The 21,180-nt window shown below is 44.5% G+C and overlaps 1 protein-coding gene across 2 annotated transcripts in view; it reads right to left on the bottom strand.

The window, feature by feature from the left end:
- HDAC8 (histone deacetylase 8) overlaps positions 1–21,180 on the bottom strand; it is a 127,142-nt gene that overhangs the window by 50,527 nt on the left and 55,435 nt on the right. For both annotated transcript variants that reach the window (XM_084638615.1, XM_084638616.1), the window contains exons 8-9: positions 6,284–6,456; positions 4,330–4,424 (exon numbers count right to left, since the gene is read on the bottom strand). In XM_084638615.1, the coding sequence (XP_084494741.1) occupies positions 4,330–4,424; positions 6,284–6,456 (268 nt within the window). The remainder of the gene's footprint in view (positions 1–4,329; positions 4,425–6,283; positions 6,457–21,180) is intronic.

Below are 21,180 nucleotides of genomic sequence, written 5' to 3'. Positions count from 1 at the left end.
TAAATACTATGCTCAGCGTTTTGGAATCATAGAATATAAGGGTTGGAAGGGACCTCAGGATGTCATCTAGTCCAACCCCCTGCTGGAAGCAGGACCAATCCCCAACTAAATCATCCCAGACAGGGCTTTGTCAAGCCGGGCCGTAAAAACCTCTAAGGAAGGAGATTCCACCACCTCCCTAGGTAACCCATTCCAGTGCTTCACCACCCCCCTAGTGAAAAAGTTTTTCCTAATATCCAACCTAAACCTCCCCCCACTGCAACTTGAGACCATTACTCCTTGTTCTGTCACCTGGTATCACTGAGAACAGTCTAGATCCATCCTCTTTAGAATCCCCTTTTAGGTAGTTGAAAGCAGCTATCAAATCCCCCCTCATTCTTCTTTTCTGCAGACTAAAGAAGTCCAGTTCCCTCAGCCTCTCCTCAAAAGTCATGTGCTCCAGCCCCCTAATCATTTTTGCACTTGTCTTTGTTGAACCCCATCAGATTTCTTTTTTTGGCCCAATCCTCTAATTTGTCTAGGTCTCTCTGTATCCTATCCCTACCCTCCAGAGTATCTACCACTCCTCCCAGTTTAGTGTCCACCTGCAAATGATCCTGTTCAGCAGGGAGAGGTGGAAAGTGCGTGGGTGATGTTAAAAAAAACAAACAAAATCTTTCAGACTTCTTGTCAAGACCGTCAGTTGCAGAAATTGTTGCTCTTGGTTATAGTTCAAGAGCTAGAAACACATGCAATCTCTGATGGGGAGAACTGGAAATGTATATTTAAAAACTGAAAAAGGAAATCCTTGCAAAGGAAATATAATCATTAGCCTAGGGAGCTCTGGGCTGCAGGATATTATTGATGCAAACTGCTTACAGTTTCAAAACAGGATTATGCATTTATATGAAAAACAGCATCTGCCGTCTAGTGAGAATAAAAATCAGGGCTCTCAATCTTCATGCTTCAGGGCAAAAAACTGATTCCCAGCTGATCACACTCACCCTCCCTCCCAGATAGCATCACACAAATAGATGCACTTTTTAAAGAATTCCTTCCTCTGAAGCATCCAGGATTGGCCATTCTCAGAGAGAGGATACTAGCAGGCTAGCTGGCTCACTGGTCTATTCCAATATAAGAGATTTACTTATACCAGACAGCCGTAGGACATGCATGGGACTTTACAGATTACATAGGAACTGCACTATAATCAACAATCCTGTCTTCAGCAGTGGCATGTGTCAAACCCTTTGGAAGAAAGTGCAAGAAACCCTGTAGCGGACAATTATGGAATAAACCTGCCCATGGGGAACTTTTCTTACTTGACCCCTGTCATTGAGTGGTCAGTTTGTGTTCTGAAGCCAGATGGTTTCATACCCGTTACGTTTATCCTACTTAATGTAATCATGGCTCTACTTAGGTCCTTACATGATGCCCATCACCATGGTCTCAGAACACCTCCCAGAAAGAATCAATGTACAGAATCTCTTTCTCTCTTCCCATCTGTATCTCCCCTCATATTCAACAAATCCCTAAACTGACCCAATCATTTTGATCTCTTCATATGAATGTTTTCCCAGTCCTCTAACCACATTGATGGAACAACTCTGACCCCTCCATTTCTGCTCTTTCTGAGATGGAGGAGGCCATAATTTAACACAGTATCACTGATTCTAAACATTTTAAATATCATCCTAACTTTATTTACTTCTTTGGCCCTGCTATACAACTGAGCAAATACTTTCATTCAGCAAGCCATAAAGATGCCCAAGTCTTTTTCCTGTGTGATTATGTGAAGTCAAGGAATAGTTGGAATGACTAGTTGCACGTCACTTTGGTAGCTGAAATTCATTGTTCACAAATGCATTGTATTGTTCATTCACTTAGCCTGGTTAGGTCCTTCTGCAGCTCTTTGGTCTTCTCTGCTTTCAATTAACCTAAATAATTATGTCACCTACAAATTTTGTCAATTTATTGCTCACCCTCTTTTTCTAGATCATTACAGATATTCAATAAAAGGAGTCCTGGTATGTGACCTTGTGGCAGGCATGCTGCTGCTAGCCTTCTGCATGATTACAATAGACCATTTCTTCACACTGGTTTCATCACCTCAGCCAACATTTGACCAATGACAGTACTTCATCTTTCTTTAATAGCTTCTTGTGAGGGACTTTGTCAAAAGCTTTTTAAAAGTAAATTTAAAAATCCAAACAAATGTAATTGACTCAACTTTATCCACTATTTTGATGACACACAAGTGTATTCTAATAGATTGATGGAGTTGAGACGCAGTTTCTGCAAAAGTAAATCCTTTCACTCCATGCTCTGTTCATCTAGGTGTTTCATAGCTTTATTCATGATTTTTCAGCCAATTTACCTGGCGTTTAAATAAGGCATCATAGTCACGTTCCTTGGCCTGAACAGTTTACAGTATAAATGGTGCAATACAAAGACTAGGGTACAAGAAAGCTGCCTCAGCTGATTGGCAATGGAAACCTAGGTCATCGGAGTGGGCTTTAAGCAGAGAGGGAAACCGCTTCATGTCCAGAAAGAGAGGCTGTTCTGGGCACTGGGGACAGTATGAGAGGAGACATGAATATAGAGTGTCAGAAAGCATTAAGGAGAAATAGCTGAACTTGAGAAATAGGATGTAAGAAAGTAGAAGTACTGATATGTTAGCAGGGCTATCAGACTAGAAGTATCAGTGCACCCTCACACTGTGATCATTCCTAGGGTCTTAGATTTGGAAACACAGTTTACAAAGAAACAGATTCTATACTTCTTCTGCCAATCAACAGCTGGTTTGTTGGCTGAACCAGTTGGTGGACACACCACACTGAAATGTAGAGATTCTTTTACTACCATCCTTTTCATGATCTGACAGCCACACATGATGCTCCTGGCAGGCATTGAGATCAAAGAACTTGCTGCAGAAAACCTGCTTAGAATTCTTAAGCTGAGCTGATGGCTCTACAACTGGAATGGGGATGTCTGCTGGGCAGCCAATGCAACTCCTCCTCCAGATCCCATGCCTCTTCAAACACTGTGATCTAGGGTCACCTCCAAGCACACCCATCTGGGAACATGCATTCAAGACCGCCCTTTGAACATCAACTTAATGTCAACCCTTGAAAATTACAAGCACTGTAATGCTACAACAGGAATCTGCTGCTGATCTGGTCTGGCCAATTTCACACCCTAAACTCAGAGCAATCCTACCTTGCAGGCAAAGCACCCCACTTTTCATAACCCATTCCCCGGCCAAGCTTGTTCAGATTAAGAAGTCATAAGGCCTGGAGCCAAATGTCGCAACGTTATATGCATAGAAACATTCTCCAACTGTTTCATTTCTGCATTACGCTAATCCCTCAGTACTGTTTAGAAATCATTAAATGCTGAATATTCAGATTAACAAGAAAAAAAGATAATGACAGATACCTGTTAATTCCTGAAATAGTACCTTATTTACTCTCCATGTATACTCAAGGTTCACTCAAACGTTCCCCAGCTGTGATCAGAGGTTCACATTTAAAAAGGACACACTTAAAAAGGCTTCATAAGCCTTATAATTGCTTATCACCTCTTTCAAGCTTGAATCTGAAATCCATTTCCTTTCCATGCATTTGCTCTTTACCTCATTCTACGCATACTGGTTGGTTAGATCCTCAAGACAAAAGGCACTGCAGAGGTGCCAAGTACTGTGCTGTTATTGTAGGGCCGGGCTGAACACACTGGTTTCTTTTGGTAGGGTTGCTAGCACTGAACTTTGATGTAGGAACGGAAGCGCACTGAGGCATGTGGCTTGGGAAGAAACACCTAGTTATCTGGGTTCAACAAACAGATTGGAAGGTGTAAAATTTTATCTAGACAGCATTTGTTCAAGCTGATCCCCTTGCCCTGTTTAACACTTTAGGATACCATTGTTGAGATCATGCATTTCAAGATAGCTTGTGTTAAAAGAACAACACCTGACCACATGACCCTTTGGAATAGCAATAGTACAGTTTGGAAGCTGCATCTGGAACTTTCTATAAATCCAGGAAAAACAAGACTAAATTTAACTTGAGAGAGGGCTTACTTCTGGTGAAAATATGTGCATATCCCAAAGAGCTCTTTGTGCAAACAGGTGAAGCCCTCTCTGAAACCGACTGGCTTCCAAGATCCCTTGTAAAAAGATACATATGGTCTCGGGTTTTGGGAACAAGAGCCCACTATGCTGCTGGGACAGTGTGTTATTGTTACAGGAGCGTCTCTCAACAAAACAGTATTGAGTGGCAAGGATGCCGTTTTGATTAGGTGGAATGACTCAGCTCTCATTCTAGGAGAAGGGATGGTTTGTCAGAGCCTTACCTCGTGATCTGGGATCTCGGAGGGTAGCGTTCTCCCCAGGATGACCCCAGTCAAGTATGTCCAGCAGCGGGCTGTGTTGGCAAGGTTATAGCCTCCTGTCTCCAGCAAGAATAGTGAAATTAGGAAGGGAAGAGGGAGAGAGAATGAAAGAGACAGTTTTAATGAAAGGAATGCATTGTTGAGAAGCAAGAGACTTTATATCTGCAATGCATATGAATAAGGCTTTTTATTTGGTCTTCCAAAGTTATGCATAGTAACTGTATTTTGCACCTGTTGGATGTATAGGGCTAAGTTAAAGCAGTTAATCACCTGTACTAAGAAGGGAGACTTGCAAAATTGAACCCACAGGTCATCTCAGCAATTGCACATGCAATATCATCCACTCCTCCAGATCTGGCTTCAAGAGATACCTGTAAGCTGCAAGCCTTTGACTCCAAGGGTCAAGATTTCCAAAGGTGACATGGTGGGGAGGGAGATGCTCAGGCTCAGCATGGAAGGAGTTAACGTGAGTGGAGCTGAGCAGACTAATCAGGTACAGTAGTTTGGGATCTCACTTTTAACCTTAGCTTGTGACCCAATATGAAATCAAGGATAAGCAACACTGATCATTTGCTGATAAAATTTCCATCGGTGCCACCTTCTGAGCAAGAATCCCTCTGGAGGAGAATTTACTCTTATTTAAAAGTAGTAATCAAAATATGAAGCCAATTAAAGTGGTGAAACAACCTGTGAGTAGGTTCAGCATCTGAGCAGCCCCAAATTAACACAAACTCCCTAGTAGGGCTCATTCTGGGGCTCAGCTAGTCAAAAGCACCAATCTGTTTGCAGTCAGCACCGCTGATGTCCTTACTTTGTGCAAGGGGACTCCTTCCATTCAAATAACCATCAGAAACGTTGAGGAGTTCTTACAAAAAATGAAGAGTAACTTAATCAAAACATCACTTTGGGAGATTGAAAACAGTTTCACAAACTCTGTCCCTCTTTGCCTTCTGGCAAACATCAATCTCCCTGCTGAGAATGGAGTCATCGGGGATACTCAGTTTTGTTATTTTCCCTAAGACAGTGGCTAGTTTTCCTCATTTCTTGGCAAGAAGTGGTAGGTAAAACAAAATTCTCTGTGCCTCGCCTCCTCATGCTCACAGCTGGCTTTAACACAGAACAGTCACAACACAACTAGCAGTAGCCAGGTCAAATTTTAGGCCCAATCTATTGTACTTGATGATATCCCTTAAATGATACAACTGAGCCCCCAAAATGATAGCTGCTACTCAAACAGCTGATGTTGTGGGTAAGGCATCTTCCAAAAGAAGCTAAGGAGATTTCCTGGGACAAAGTGCTCCCCCATTGCCCCATTTTGTTGACACGGAATTGCTTATTTCCCATCTACTGGACAAGCAGCTAGTAATATCAAGCGGCAGAATGTGCTACAAGCGAAAAAGCACTCAAGGGGCTTCCATCTGGTATCAAAATTCTGCTTTATTCTGAAAAAAGCAGATAAAAATTCAAACGCTGCCTGAATCCAAAAAAGATAATTCGTTGCCAGATGCCCAAGGTAGGTCTGGGAGCATTATGTTTACTTTTAAAGAGAAGCCCCGCAGTGCAGATCATGAGAGCTGGGACTCAAAGCTGGCATTGAGCAGACAGGGTCAGAGGTCACTGGGGTTAACAGCTTCTGATCTCTGGAGGGGCCAAGCAACCTTTAACCCAGGATCTCGGAGTCAGGAATTGAGACTTGGACTTGTTGGTACCAAAGAGTTGAAGTCTGTGTACAAATAGCACTGCACCAGCTATACAGTGCCCCCCTTATGCTATGCGTGCTCAATTTCTTCAGCTGCCCTTCTCAAATGATGCCGCTTTCAGAAGCAGAGGGGCTCACTTTCAAAGAGCAGCCTCAGGGGAGCAAACCGTATTAACCTGTTACTTGAAGAGCAGAATAAGCCTCTCATGCACTTACCTCCTCCCAGGATGAGAGTAGCCAGCTGCCACTGGAGAATGTACTTCAGACACTTGCCAATCCCCACTGGAGTCATGTTAAATGAACACATGGGGTCCCCGGCTATCGTATCCGCTCCCAGCTGCAGAACTACTGCTTCCGGGTTGAATGCCATGTACACCTCCTTCAACACACTGCATGCAATAAAACAAAACGGAGTTCCCACAAATGGCCACACCTCTATGGAACGTTGAGACAGTGTGGTATGTGCAGACCACTTCAGCCAGCTATAGCACGTTGTTACTTTGCCTTTCCAATCACTGGCTAGGCTTTACATTCTGAGCAGAGAAGTACTTTCTTATTTCCAAAAATGTCACTTTGGTCAAAGTTATGGCAGGCATGGTAGACCTGGACTCTGCTCTTCAGTCACACTGCACTCTAAAAGGGCCTAAAAACAGTAAGAAAATGGGAAGTGATTTTGCAGTACCATATATACCAACAAAGATCCAGGCCAGAGGCTCCAAAACTGTGGTCCAGAGACCACTCTTAGCCCACATTTCTAGGGAAAAAAAAAAACACTTCTACCTCGGCAAATGAGGAGAAAAATGTACCCAGATCTCACTTGATACATAAACATAAAACAATGTGACAAATCAGAGAGCTAGTTACAAGTAACAGCTCCTACGTGATAATGATCTTACATTTACATGACATTCATCCAGACGTATCCCAAACATTAGTGAAACTTCAGCCCCAGTTGTACTAACACTTACTTGCCTAAGTAACTTTACACATGTGAGCAGTCCCACTGAGCTCAAAGTTATTTGTGTGCACAAGTGTCTGCAGGACCAAGGCACTGGGTTTTATGAGCTTCAGGTAAAAGCATTACTTCATTCACCAGTGAGGGCTTAGTTCGTGCCAAGCTGGGGTGTAAGCCTACAGTGCACTAACTGGCCATGCTGCCACGTGGACCCTGCTACTGCACACTAACTGTTCTGGAGTGCACTCTGATGTACTGCTATGGATCTTTAAGTGTGCAGCAGCAGGGTCCACGTGGCAACTTAGCGTACTGCAGACTAGTGAGCTGTACACTCACACCCTTGCTGCACACTACATTGCCGTGTACAAAAGCCCTGAAGTGCACTCACTTCTGGGAGAAATGCAACAAATGTTGAAGAGTGCAGCAGTGTCCAGTGTTCATTCATTAATAATATGGCGTCTACACAGTAATAGTTTAGGATAGGAAGGGAAGAGCTGTATCCATGTCTGTCTGCAGAGGTAAATAGCAGGTAATTACCCACACAGAATTTGGGAGGGAAACTAAAGCCCCACATGTGCTGAGACCTTGGCCAAGGGCGCAGGACTTCTCAGGGAAGTGGGAATTGGTATAAAAAGAGGAAAATGATGATTTTAGCAGATTAATAACTTGAAAGAGGAGCTTTCATACCCGCACCCCCCATCAAAATAAACCAACCTTGAGTTTTTTCTTCTTGTGAGCGGCAGACAGGATCTAAACTGTATTTGTAAACACTGCACCTCCCCATACAGTCACAAAGGGCATTGCTAACCTTGGCATTGTACTTTTTTTTTGCTTCTATGATACAAGGATCACATGTGATCTATTTGCCTGACACACTTTTTGCTACACGCTGGGGATTTTCACTGATCAATAACATGAGACAGTCAAGTCTTTGTATTTTGTAGGAACTCTAATAATTTGTAAGTCTCTACCTGACAACCATGATGTGGAACTACTTGAACTTAAAATATCACTATCCACATCAGGGTGTTTCAAGAGGTAGCTGATCGCACCCAGCCAGCAAGTCATAGGTTTGAGGTTTTGTACGCCTGCCAAATGGAAGGGATGTAGGGAGTGCATCAGGCTACAACATATTAGTAACTTCCTTCTAAACACGAGGTGCCCATCTCATATTTGGTATGTAACCAGGAAACATGATCTGTACAGCATGGCTGACTCAGGTTCAGATGCTTTCAGCAAGCAGAGCTGCACAAATGGGAAAGTCACCAGGGGACAGTGTGGGGAGAGCGGATGTCTTAGGAGATTAGCAATAGGATATGGATTCTTCAGCTTTACAGCAGACCACTGCTCCAGAGCCAGCTCAGGGCAGGTATGACCAAGAGTTGCTACCATCCAAGAGCTAACTGGTAGACAGCATGGGGGAGGGGGCCGGGGGGGTGAGAGGATGAAGAGAAGAATCACAATTTAGGTGATAATTGAACAGGTAAACAAAACCCCACCCACTGATGTCATCCCTCATCCCAACTGACCTTTCCCCAGGACATTCCCCTCTGCTGAAGTTCTCTACTTCTGTTAGATATACACTAGTTTCTGGCTACCTCAAACAGCTTGCTATCTCCTAACAAAGCACTCTGCATTCCTCGAGGCTCCATTAGCAAAGGGCAGACACATGTGAAACGCCATGTCCAGTGGAATGTTTGCCTCTTGCTAGAGAAGAACGGGAAGGTCTAAGGCCATTAGATCCAATGTCAGAGGGGCTGAAATTTCTGCCAACAGCCACTTTCCAAGATACACATATTGATTGGCAATTTTGTGAGAGCTCTCCAGCACCAACGACAGCTCCCATTGGAACCTGTAAACATTTGCACAGGTCTGGGTCTCCTTAATCCTGCCTCATCTAGGGGACATTCTATTCTTGTGGCAGAATCCACCACTTCCACAGAAGGCAAGAATTGCTACCACACAAGCCCTGTGATTATTCCCTTCATTCTGAAAAGAACTACCCTGGACACATGCAAGAGGTTTCCAGCCACACAGAACCAATCCAGGTCCCAAGTCTTCCCAAAATTTCTCAGCAAAAGCTCCCAGTTAGGACAGTGAAGTGTCCCTGCAGGCTGCTCTGACCTTTTTGCTGACAATATAAAAAGTTTTTAACTTCAACACTCACCCTAAACAGTACTTTTCATTTTTAAAGCACTTTGCAGACCTTACCTAAACAATAAACATCAATACTGCCTAAGCTCCTGGAATCTCTGTTGATAATTCAGCCCCATACTCAAGGAGCGAGTAACTCTTTCTACTGATCTGGGAAGAGATGAGAAGTGCTGCTCTGCAGTCAGCTCCATCTACATGCTGGGAGAATTTCTCCTCTAGGCAACCTCTGATACTGGTGCCAGATTTGACAAACAGGCTAAACTTCAAACTATGCAAGAATGTAACAGAAACCAACTCCAGGTGGCCAGAGAGCATCCAGTCAGCCCAACACTCTAAGAGTTTATCTCACAGGATTCTATCATGCCTGACCATGACTGTGGACAATCAAGCGAGGTGACAACGATGACCATAGGTTAGTGGGCAGTGTAGACGAGGAAAAACTGGGTTCAGCATTGTGTCGCTAACTGATTAAACCCCATCAGGGCAGCATACGGGGAGAAGATGGCATTGCCTGTGCTGTGCTTTGTGTAGCTGAACAGAGGCCCTCAGTCCCCAGGGCTGTCAGGCCAGCATCTTTCATCAGCTCTAAATTCACTCAAAACAAGGAAGTGGCAGAAGTATAAGTACCCCTTTGTTACATACTGAAAGGTCAGAAGAATAGAGCCTCCTGACTGGAGTGCAGCTGAGAAGAGAGGGTGGGTTTGTGTTGGGGTGGGATGTGAAAGCCAACCACTCTAGTTTCTTGACTGAAAACAGAATGGAAGCCAAAATGTTATCTAGCCTTGATTACACTCATTAGTGATCGCACAGGGAAGGACTGGAGGCATTCAAACCTTCTCTTAGCTAGTCACGAGTGAATCTCAGTACGGTCTGTGGTTTTGAAAAATCTGGAAGAGCTCCCTAAGTTTGGGCTCCTCTTCAAGCATTTACCTTGACCTTCGAAAAACAAGTTAGGGAATAGTCCCCTAGCCCTCATGAAACTGTGTCCCAAAACCACCAAACTACCACCCCCCAAATCCGTTCTCCTTCTCAACAACCACAGCACTCAACAGTAACAGATTCTGCCTCTCTCCCCACTCAGCCTGTTCTCTCTGTCCTTACAGATGACATCCATTCCTTTCCAGATTAAACAAAGGCATCCTTGTCCTGATTCTCCTTCCCTCTCAAAATCCCAAAGACTTAAGGCTGAAATCTGCCCATGAGGCTCATTTAATGCAGGTCACTGGTATGAAAGACCTTTTACTGCCTGGAGAGCTCTGCAACACCTGTGCATAGCAATCCATCAGACACAATCCAGCTCCAGCCAGTAATAGCCAAACCTGATCATCACCTGAAGGCTGTTCCATAGGCTGTATGGGAAGCACACTGGTGGTCTCAGCCCTGTTACAGGCATGCAGATGACTGCATCACAGAACATCCTCACTACTGACACATTTTCCTGTCAGTCTCCAGTCTTTTCAGAATGGATCACATGGAGAATGGGCTTTCCCTTCTCATCCCGAGGAGCGTTCTCCGCCATGCAGGGGGAATTCCGAACATTGAATGGGTCTCTGGGGAGAACCTCATGCATCTTGTGATGCAGGCTAGGAACAGCCTTGAAAATGAAGCTGTCCCTGGCACCCAAAAGCAAAAGAAATGGATAATTTCCATGTTCAGCTTGTCCATTTATCAGATTCATCTTCTAGTTGCCGTGTACACCTTGCACTCCCTACCAAACACTGTTAACCATTTATGATCTCTCCCCAAAGTGCAGTGTGGGATGCAACTAACATTCCTCTATAAGAACACTGGTTTGGGAAGCACATTTTAGTTTTTGGCCGCAGTCACTCTGGATGGGCCAGTCAGTGTAGCCAAGCTCACTAGGTTCAGAGAAAAGCCAGAGTTTGCACTGGACATACTGTGACAACAGTCACATTCGTAAACAAAGCTCATTTTGCTTACAAAGGAATTGGGACCATCTCCTTTTCTTGCCTGGCAACTGGACTTGAGGTCCTGGCTGTACTTGAGCCCATCACATTCCAGTTTGCCTATACTGATGCCTAGAGGATTTCAGGCTCTACTGCTGTCAAACTGGCACCTTCCACCAGCACAAAAGTCCCAAAAATCAAAGATTCGTAGAAGATTAGGGTTGGAAGAGACCTCAGGAGGTCATTTAGTCCAATCCCCTGCACAAAGCAGGACCAATCCCCAACTAAATCATCCCAGCTAGGGCTTTGTCAAACCAGGCCTGAAAAACCTCTAAGGATGGAGATTCCACCACCTCCCTAGGTATCCCATTCCAGTGCTTCACCACCCTCCTAGTAAAATAGCGTGTCCTAATATCCAACCTAGATCTCCCCCACTGCAACTTGAGACCATTGCTCCTTGTTCTGTCATCTGCCACCAATGAGAACAGCCTAGCTCCATCCTCTTTGGAAACCCCCTTCATGTAGTTGAAGGCTGCTATCAAATCCTCTCCCACTCTTCTGCAGACTAAACAAGCCCAGTTCCTTCAGTCTCTCCTCATAAGTCATGTGCCCCAGCCCCCTGATCATTTTTCTTGCCCTCCGTTGGACTCTCTCCAATTTGTCCACATCCTTTCTGTAGTGGGGAGCCCAAAACTGGATGCAGTACTCCAGATGTGACCTCATCGGTGCCGAATAGAGGGAAATAATCACTTCTGTTGATCTGCTAGCAATGCTCCCACTAATGCAGCCCAATATGCCTTTAGCCTTCTTGGCAACAAGGGCACACTGCTGGCTCATATCCAGCTTCTCATCCACTGTAATCCCCAGGTCTTTTTCTGCAGAACAGCTGCTTAGCCAGTCAGTTCCCAGCCTGTAGCAGTGCATGGGATTCTTCCTTCCTAAGTGCAGGACTCTGCACTTGTCCTTATTGAACCTCATCAGATTTCTTTTAGCCCAATCTTCCAATTTGTCTAGGTCACTCTGGACCCTATCCCTACCCTCCAGCATACCTACCTCTCCCACCAGCTTAGTGTCATCTATGAACTTGCTGAGGGTGCAATCTATCCCATTGTCCAGATCATTAATAAAGATGTTGAACAAAACCGGCTCCAGAACTGATCCTTGGGGCATTCTGCTTGATACTGGCTGCCAACTAGACATTGCGCTGTTGATCACTACCTGTTGAGCCCGACAATCTAGCCAGCTTTCTATCCATCTTGTAGTCCATTCATCCAATCCATACTTTTTAACTTGCTGGCAAGAATACTGTGGGAGACCGTATCAAAAGCTTTGCTAAAGTCAAGATATATCACATCCACTGCTTTCCCCATATCCATATCTCATCACAGAAGGCAATCAGGTTGGTCAGGCATGACTTGCCCTTGGTGAATCCATGTTGACTGTTACTGATCAGCTTCCTTTCCTCCAAGTGCTTCAAAATGGTTTCCTTAAGGACCAGCTCCATGATTTTTCCAGGGACTGAGGTGAGGCTAACCAGTCTGTAGTTCCCTGGGTTCTCCTTCTTCCCTTTATTAAAGATGGGCACTATATTTTCCTTTTTCCAATCATCCAGAACCTTCCCATGATCGCCACCAGTTTTCACATCAGCCAATTCCCTCAGCACCCTCAGATGCATTAGAGCTGGACCCATGGACTTGTGCATGTCCAGCTTTTCTGAGTAGTCCTTAACCTGTTCTTTCACCACTGAGGGCTGTTCACCTCCTCCCCATACTGTGTTGCCCAGGACAGCAGTGTGGGAGCTGACCTTGTCTGTGAAGACAGAGGCAAAAAAAGCATTGAGTACTTCAGCTTTTTCCACATCATCTGTCACTAGGTTCCCCCCCCCCCCATTCATTAAGGGTCCCACACTTTCCCTGATCTTTTTCTTGTTGCTAACATACCTGTAGAAACCCTTCTTGTTACCCTGCACATCCCTTCCTAGCTGCAACTCCAGTTGTGTTTTGGCCTTCCTGATTACACCCCCGCATGCTTGAGCAATATTTTTATACTCCTCCCTAGTCATCTGATCAAGTTTCCACTTCTTGTAAGCTTCCTTTTTGTGTTTAAGCTCACCAAAGATTTCACTGTTAAGTCAAGCTGGTCGCCTGCCATATTTGTTATTCTTTCTGCACATTGGGATGGTTTGTTCCTGCGCCCTCAATAAAGCTTCTTTAAAATACAGCCAGCTTTCCTGGACCTCTTTCCCCCTCATATTAGCCTCCCAGGGGATCGTACCCATCAGTTCCTTAACGGAGTCAAAGTCTGCTTTTCTGAAGTCCAGGGTCCATATTTTGCTACACTCCTTTCTTCCTTTTGTGAGGATCCTGAACTCAATCATCTCATGGTCACTGCTACCCAGGTTGCCATCCTTTCTACTTCCCCTACCAATTCTTCCCTGTTTGTAAGCAGCAGGTCAAGAGGAGAACGGCCCCTGGCTGGTTCCTCCAGTAGCTGCACCAGAAAGTTGTCCCCAACACTCTCCAAAAACTTCCTGGATTGTCTATGCACTGCTGTATTGTTCTGCCAGCAGATGTCAGGGTGACTGAAGTTCCCCATTAGAACCAGGGCCTGTGTTCAAGCCAGAAAGAAATGAAAGCTTGGGTCTGGGTTTTCAGCCCTCATTTCAAATGCCGTGGTCTCTGTAGAGTTTAGGTGCAAATCTTACCATTGTTGCAGTCGTTATTTTTGCAGGGCAGTATATTTTTAATCATGTCAACTTTACAGAGTCTGGCCAAGCACTTAGAATCAGTGTCTTGTTGCATGATGAAAACCAGATCAACTCAAAGAAATCCAGATGGTGGACCAGACATCTTGCAATTGTTGCAGGTGCTTTGCTGAGTGCAATCCCTACAAGCGTAGGCACCTGACCTTCCAAGACTACCCCCCAAACAGATGCCAAGTCCAGCATTCAAGCAGTGCTCCCATTCCTACCTGTTGGGTCTGCACCCTGAATAAACCTCTCTCTTTATGGGAGCTGCATTGCTTGTACCCCATCCTGATGTCCAGGTCCTGAATTTGGACTCTTCTAAATAGAGATCCTCCATTTCCCTCCCACATGCTCCACAGTTGCTTTCAAAGCCTGGCCTGTCATTAGCTTTATTCTGAGATCTCAGGGGAGCTTTCTAGAAGCCCTCCCTCTACCTCTTGACTGATGGAAGTCCTGGTTATCAGGTGTGTTGAGTAAGATGGCAGGGACTGAAGAGTGGAGGAGGCAGGCTGACTGGAGAAGTGCAGTGGTTTTGCTTGGGACAATAACTTGAGAAATAATAATGATAAAAAGTGTGTTTAAAACAGGTCAGGCATAAAAATCAGGCGGCCTGGTCACTTCATTTCAGCCGGCCATTTCTTGTCTGTATTAGCACGTCTCCTCTCCTCACAGCAGCAGCAGGTGTGGCTCCTGCCTAATCCCAACATTATTTCATGGAAAGCCTTGAAAACAGATGGTCTTTGAATGGGCACAGGGTATCATGCTTGTTCTTTTAGTCATTCCTACACTTCAGTGTGCATCACAGTTAACAGGAGCAGCAGCTACCTTCTGCATCCGTTAGCAACCGTTTGGCATATGGGATCAGTCAATTTCAGACCCATAATGCTCATGGTCTACACTAAGTGTCTGTAATCTGGATGTTTCCAGACACTCTCAATCTTGTGGCAGATCTATGCCTAGGCACAGGAAAGGATAAGCAGTCCCAGATGAGATGGGATTCATGGGTAAAGAGCTGGTGGAGGTGATCAAAGGTGCAGGATAAATGCAGTTTATCACATAGCTTCGCAATACAACAGCAGAAGTATGCAGGTCTTAAATTCAGCTGGAGCCCACTGAAGCAGAGCTCCGGAAAATATTTTCAAACCCACGGGAGCCCTGGTGCGCCTGCCATGCGGCTGAAGCCCCAAGCCTGGGCACCACCCCACCCCCACAGGACTAAACCCTGAGCCCCCGACCCTCCCTCCTTTGGGGCTAAAGCTCTAAGACCCTCCGCCCTGCAGCTGAAGCCCAGAGCCCCCAAATGGGGAGGGTGTGGGGGGCTCTGCAAAATAATCTCTGAGAATTTAAACCCTGGAGGCATGTATTTAAGTATTACTTTGTATTTTACACAGTTATGTTTATATTATGAACACACACCACACTTGGAGGGGAGAACCCAGTTCTCCCCACCTGGCTCCACTTGTGCAAAGTGAATCAGGACCACTAGCCATGTGATAAGTTACAGATGAGATAAGTAAAATGTCTTTTATTGTACAAACTTCTGTTGGTGGAAGGGACAAGTTTTGAGCACACAGAGCTCTACCTTAGATCTAGAGAAAGTAACCTGAGTGTCCAAGCTAAATACAAGGTGGGACAGATTCACACATGCTGTCGGAGAGCACTTAAAATGGGCAATTAAGGGCTGGCAGGTAGTAAGGTGAGTGACAAACTGGTGTAATGAACCATAAAACCAGCGTCTCTGTTAAGTTCATGGTTTTTTAGCATTCAGCCAGAATTATGAATTTAAGTTCCCAGGCTCATCTTTTGAAGATGTCATGCAGATTTCTTTTGAGGATGAGGACTCAGAAGTTGGATATAGAGTGATCGCTCTGTGAAATGTATTTGCCCATCGAGAGAAGATTGTTCTTGTCTTTTATCATTTTCCTTTGTGAGTTCATTTGAGACCGTAGTGATTGTCTGGTGTCACCCATGTTGTGAAGTTTCACACTCACTCACATGTTGCAATAGCCACATGTAGGACCCCGGTTCTTCTAGTCTAATATCCTGGCTCTTGAAAGGTGTGTTGTGGGAGGTATAGATCATCATAGCAGTGGAGATATGTCTGCAGGTTTTGCATCTATTGTTCTGACAAGGTCTAGTGCTGCTTTGAGTTGGTATGTCTTAGGCCAGGTTTACACTAAAGAGTTAGGTCGACCTAGCTATGTTACTCAGGGGTGTGGAAAAAAAACACCACTGAGCAACCTAGTTAAGCCAACCTAACTCCTGGTGTAGACACTGCTAGATTGACAGAAGAATTCTTCTGTCAACCTAGCTACTGCCTCCAAGGGAGGTGGATTGAGTACAGTGATGGGAAAACCCCCTCACATCGCTGTAATGAGTGTCTACACTGACGCACTACAGCAGCACAAGTTTAAATGTAGACATAGGCCTAGTCTGTGGGAACTTTCCATGGGAACAGCCTGGGTACTAGGATGGTTCCACAATATGCCAACCTCTTCATGGGCCACCAACAATAGAACAATGATAATTTCATCCACTAGACAGATGACCTAAACGCCCTCAGATTTCCACTACAATTCAACTACCACCATCCATCATCCATCCATCAAACTCGCTCTAGAACACACCCACACTAGCATCAACTTCCTGGATACCACAATCAGCTTCAACAATGAAACCCTATAGATACCCATATACAAGAACCCCACAGATCACCACACTTACTTCCACTGACCCAGACACCTCTAGAAATCTGTTCTCTACAGCCAGGCACTCAGAAACCACAGAATATTCTCTGAGGAGAAAGTCTGGGGTACATACCTTAACACACTGAAAACCGCCCTCATCAAACAAGCCCACTCCATCAGAGAAGCAGATCAACACTGTGATGTTGCATTCCATATGCTTTATGGAAATATGCTTATGAATATGACATAACTGGAATATGCTTTAGGCTAACCACCCCCTTGTATGGGGTCATGAGAAAGCTTCTAATCTGCTAAGTGTGTTCATCCTATTTGTTTACATGTATTATTTCTATATCTGGAGTTAGGAGAATAAGATAGAAACTTTTATCACTGATGTAAATATATTAAGTGGAGGCCATTAAGGATGTTCCAGAAACAATCAGTTGTAAATGGCCTTAGTTACTTGAAAGCCTTCCTGTGTATGTGTGGGCCAGCCCATGGAGAATGGAGACTAGAGGTCTTACAGTGACATGCGACCATGTCACCTGATAATGAAATCCATCTTAAATCTGGTACTTTTCCGTGTAGAAGGAGGGATGGGGACCCAGAGAGACAAAAGATTCCCGCCTTGTGCCAAGGCTATACAAGGGGGTAGAGCAGGACAAAGGAGGCTGCCAGTCATGAGAAAACCCCTGCTTACCACCTGAGATGTCTGCTGGAACTAACAAGGACTGTACCAGGGGAAAGGATTGGGCCCAGGGTAGGAAGGAGTCTAGTCTGTGAAAGAAGCTTATTGGAACATCTCTGAAGGTGAGATATTACTCGTAATCAGTTTCTTAATGTATTAGGCTTAGACTTGCGTGTTTTTGCTTTATTTTGCTTGGTGAGTTACTTTGTTCTGTCTGTTATTACTTGAAACCACTTAAATCTTACTTTTTATACTTAATAAAATCACTTTTGTTTATTAATAAATCCAGAGTAAGTGATTAATACCTGTGGGAGCAAATAGCTGTGCATATCTCTCTATTAGTGTTATAGAGGGTAGACAATTTATGAATTTACCCTGTATAAGCTTTATACACAGTAAAATGGATTTATTTGGGGTTCAGGCTCCCAGAAAGGCTGAATACTGGGTGCTGGGGAAGTCCCTGTTAACTGAGAAGCTCCTGGGCTGAGTAAATCTCAGTTTCAGAGAACTGCAGAGAGGCATGGCCCAACCCCTCTGGGTCTGTGCTGGAGCTGACTGGAGTGTCTAACTCAGCAAGATAGGAGTGGAGGGGCGCATGTTCTGGCAGGAGGATTGTTCTCAGTGGTATCCCAGCTCATCGAGTGACAGTCTCGAGGGGAGTCTCTGTGACTGAACCCGTCACAAACACATCATGGAACAGGCGACCCAAATACCAGAGGAGAACCTGATGCAATACAGTACTGTTACACACACACACTGACTGCACACCCCCAGTTGTTACCTATCACCCCACATTAGAACCCATATGGGGTATCAAACAATTACAACCCATATTTGATGGGGAGCATACCCACAAAGAAATCTTTCCCAAACTTCCTCTTCTGGCCTTCAAGTAACTCAACATCCTCACACTCATCATCACCAGGACACACCATTTCAAAGCAGCATCAGACTATCAGAACAACAGATGCAAAACCTGCAGCTATATATCCACTGCTACAACGATCATACTCCCCCTCCGCACACACTTTCAAGAGCCATAGGTCCTACACATGCCTATCACAATATGTGGTATCAGTGGCGTGGCCAGGTGGAAAAAACAGGGGGAATGGAGATTAAAAAAAGGCACCACCCCCTGGTACTCACCTGGCGGCGCTCCGGGTCTTCAGCAGCACTTCAGCGTCAGGTCCTTCACTCGCTCCGGTCTTCAGGACCGAAGGACCCTCCCTCCCCACCGCCGCAATGCCGGTCTTCGGAGCGAGTGAAGGGCCTGACGCCCAAGTGCTGCTGAAGACTCAGAGCGCCACCGGGTGAGTATCAGGGCGTGGCGCCTTTTTTTTATCTCCACTCCCCCTGACCTGCCGCCCCAGACCCGGAGCGCCGCCGGGTGAGTAAAAATTTAAAAGGCGCCGAAGAATTAAAAAGGTGCCACTTCTGCTCGGTGGGGGAGCGGCCGCTGCCCCGCTCCCCCCCCCGGCTACACTACTGTGTGGTATACCTCCTCGAGTGCATCAAATGCCCCAACAATAATTATGTGGGTAAAACCAAACACTATGCTCTCGAATGAACTCGCACAGAAAAGTGATAAGACAAGACCATCCTGTCACCCGGTGTACACACTTTTCACAAAGCGATCACTCCATATCCGACCTCTCAGTCCGCATCCTCAAAGGAAACCTGCACAAAACCTTCAAAAGACGAGCCTGAGAACTTAAATTCGTAACTTTGGCTGGACACTAAAAACATGGATTTAACAGAGACACTGGTTTTATGGCTCATTACACCAATTGGTCTCCCACCTGCTAAGTCTTAATTGTCCACTTCATTTTAAGTGGTCTTATACAGCTTGCATGAACCCCTTATGCTTAACAACCTGCCCCTCTTGTATTTACTTTCAACACTCTGGTTACTTGTTCAAGACTTGAGGAAGAGCTCTGACACTCAAAAGCCTGTTCCTTCCACCAACAGAAGTTAGTCAAATAGCAGATATTACCTCACCTATTTGTCTCACTCATATCCTGGGATCAACAGGCCTACAACAACACTTCAAACTATAAATTACAGAGATGTGCCATAAATGCACATTCCATCTGCCTCACGTGCACTCTCTATCGTCTGATCCCATTTCCTCAGGACTGGGCCTAACATTCCAAAATCTGAAGTTCTTTAAACAGGTGTCTTGTTTAATAAAAAGTCAATCTGCCACGAAAATATTTTCTCCTCTCCATGCACCCACCTCTCTTACATTCATTGACTGTTCATTCTAGGCCAGCAGATGGTTTATGATCTGATATTGTTTGACTCATCAAAGCTAGAAATGGGCATTTTGTGCCATTGTGAAAGGGTGATTCCACTTTCCTCAAGAGGGGGCTCAACCCTTGTTTTGATCCTGAAAGGTCCTCAAACTAAGGCACTAACTTAGAAAACCTTGCTTAAATCATTTTTAAGATGTACTATAGTTTTCTCTCCCTCAAAAGCCTGGACAGAAGAAACCACCACACCTGATCAGATCTGGTTCTTCTAGTCCAATATCCTGCCTCTGACAGTGACCACTGCCAGATGCTTCAGAGGAAGGGGCAAGAAACATGGACAAAAATATGGAATAACCCGCCCACAGCAGCCATTTCCTATTAACCCCAGGCAATCAATGGTCAACACACATGCGGAAATCTTGAGATTTCTATACTTGTATCCTATATAATGTAACTGCTGGTGTTATCACTAGGCCCAAAGTAACTAAGGCTCGTGACCTTCAGTGATGGAATACAAACATGCAGTTCCAACCCTTCTTTAACATTTTAAGCCTTCTTCCCTACTAAATACAAAACACACAAAGGTTTCTGTGCTATAAAGGTTTCACAATCACTCTTTTCGGGTGACCTGCACTGTGGTTTCTCCAATCAAGAGTAAAGCAACAATCCCAAACTCATGCTGAGAAAAACTTGATACCGCAGCTCAGCATGTACTGCTAACATATAATCATACTACATACGTGTACAAATAGTGATATGCTACGCACTGGGAATGTACTGTGTATGACCCAGTGAACAAATATTTACTGCTTTTGTACATCACTGACTCTGTTAGACGAGAATTAACTAAATTTCTCCTCCTCACATCATTAAATGTGAATGTACCACACTAACTGCTACAGCAATTTGAATAAACATCCTGTGAAATATTTCTGTTTGAATGCAAGTTCTGGATTATTTATTAGTATGGTTCTCCATATCTGTAATGTTGTTCAGGTGCTGTATTTTTATCTTCAGAAGGTTAATATTAAAATAGAGGTGAAGATACCCATCATCTTATCAGAACCTTTTTCATGAAGATCAAATAAATTAGCTATTCTGGATGATCTTATGAATAAGAGATAGTCAGTGATTAGCTAGAACCCATGTAACTTTCTCTTTTGATGGAGGAAATAGGTAAGTGCCTAAGTTTCCAGAGCAGTGTGTGTGTACAGATTTCTTGGACATCTCTGCACTGTGTATGACTGAAGCATACTGCTGCAGATGAGTATCCAGCTCTGCAGTTGTCAGTCTCAAATGTCTCATCTCTGGCTGCCTTTATCTACAATATTTTAAAGACATGTCAGACTTTTAAAAAAACAAATGTCACACCATGGCCTCTGTTCCACACAGCGGCTATTACTAACAATTACATTTAATTGGAGTCTGAGTCATTCAATTTCCAGAAACAATAGGCAATTATACATATGTCATACCACCCAAGAGCAGGATAGGAGTTTATCTGCTAGAACAAAAGCATTCAAACACAAGCACTCTTATTTATAGAGAGGCAAGTTCAAAGTGCACATGGTTTAAGACTCCAGGAGCAAAACTTCCTTTTTATTTATTTATATCATTGTGCTGCAATGGGACAGTTTCCATAGAGACGAGGAAGGCAGTTGCCACCAAGACGGAGGGAAGTGGCATGATTTTGCATAACTTTTTACTGGTGCTTGGCTGTGGGA

The sequence above is a fragment of the Lepidochelys olivacea genome (assembly GCF_965140295.1).
Source record: "Lepidochelys olivacea isolate rLepOli2 genome assembly, chromosome: 9".
Taxonomy (NCBI): Eukaryota; Metazoa; Chordata; order Testudines; family Cheloniidae; genus Lepidochelys; species Lepidochelys olivacea.
This window is presented reverse-complemented; position numbering and strand designations above follow the sequence as displayed.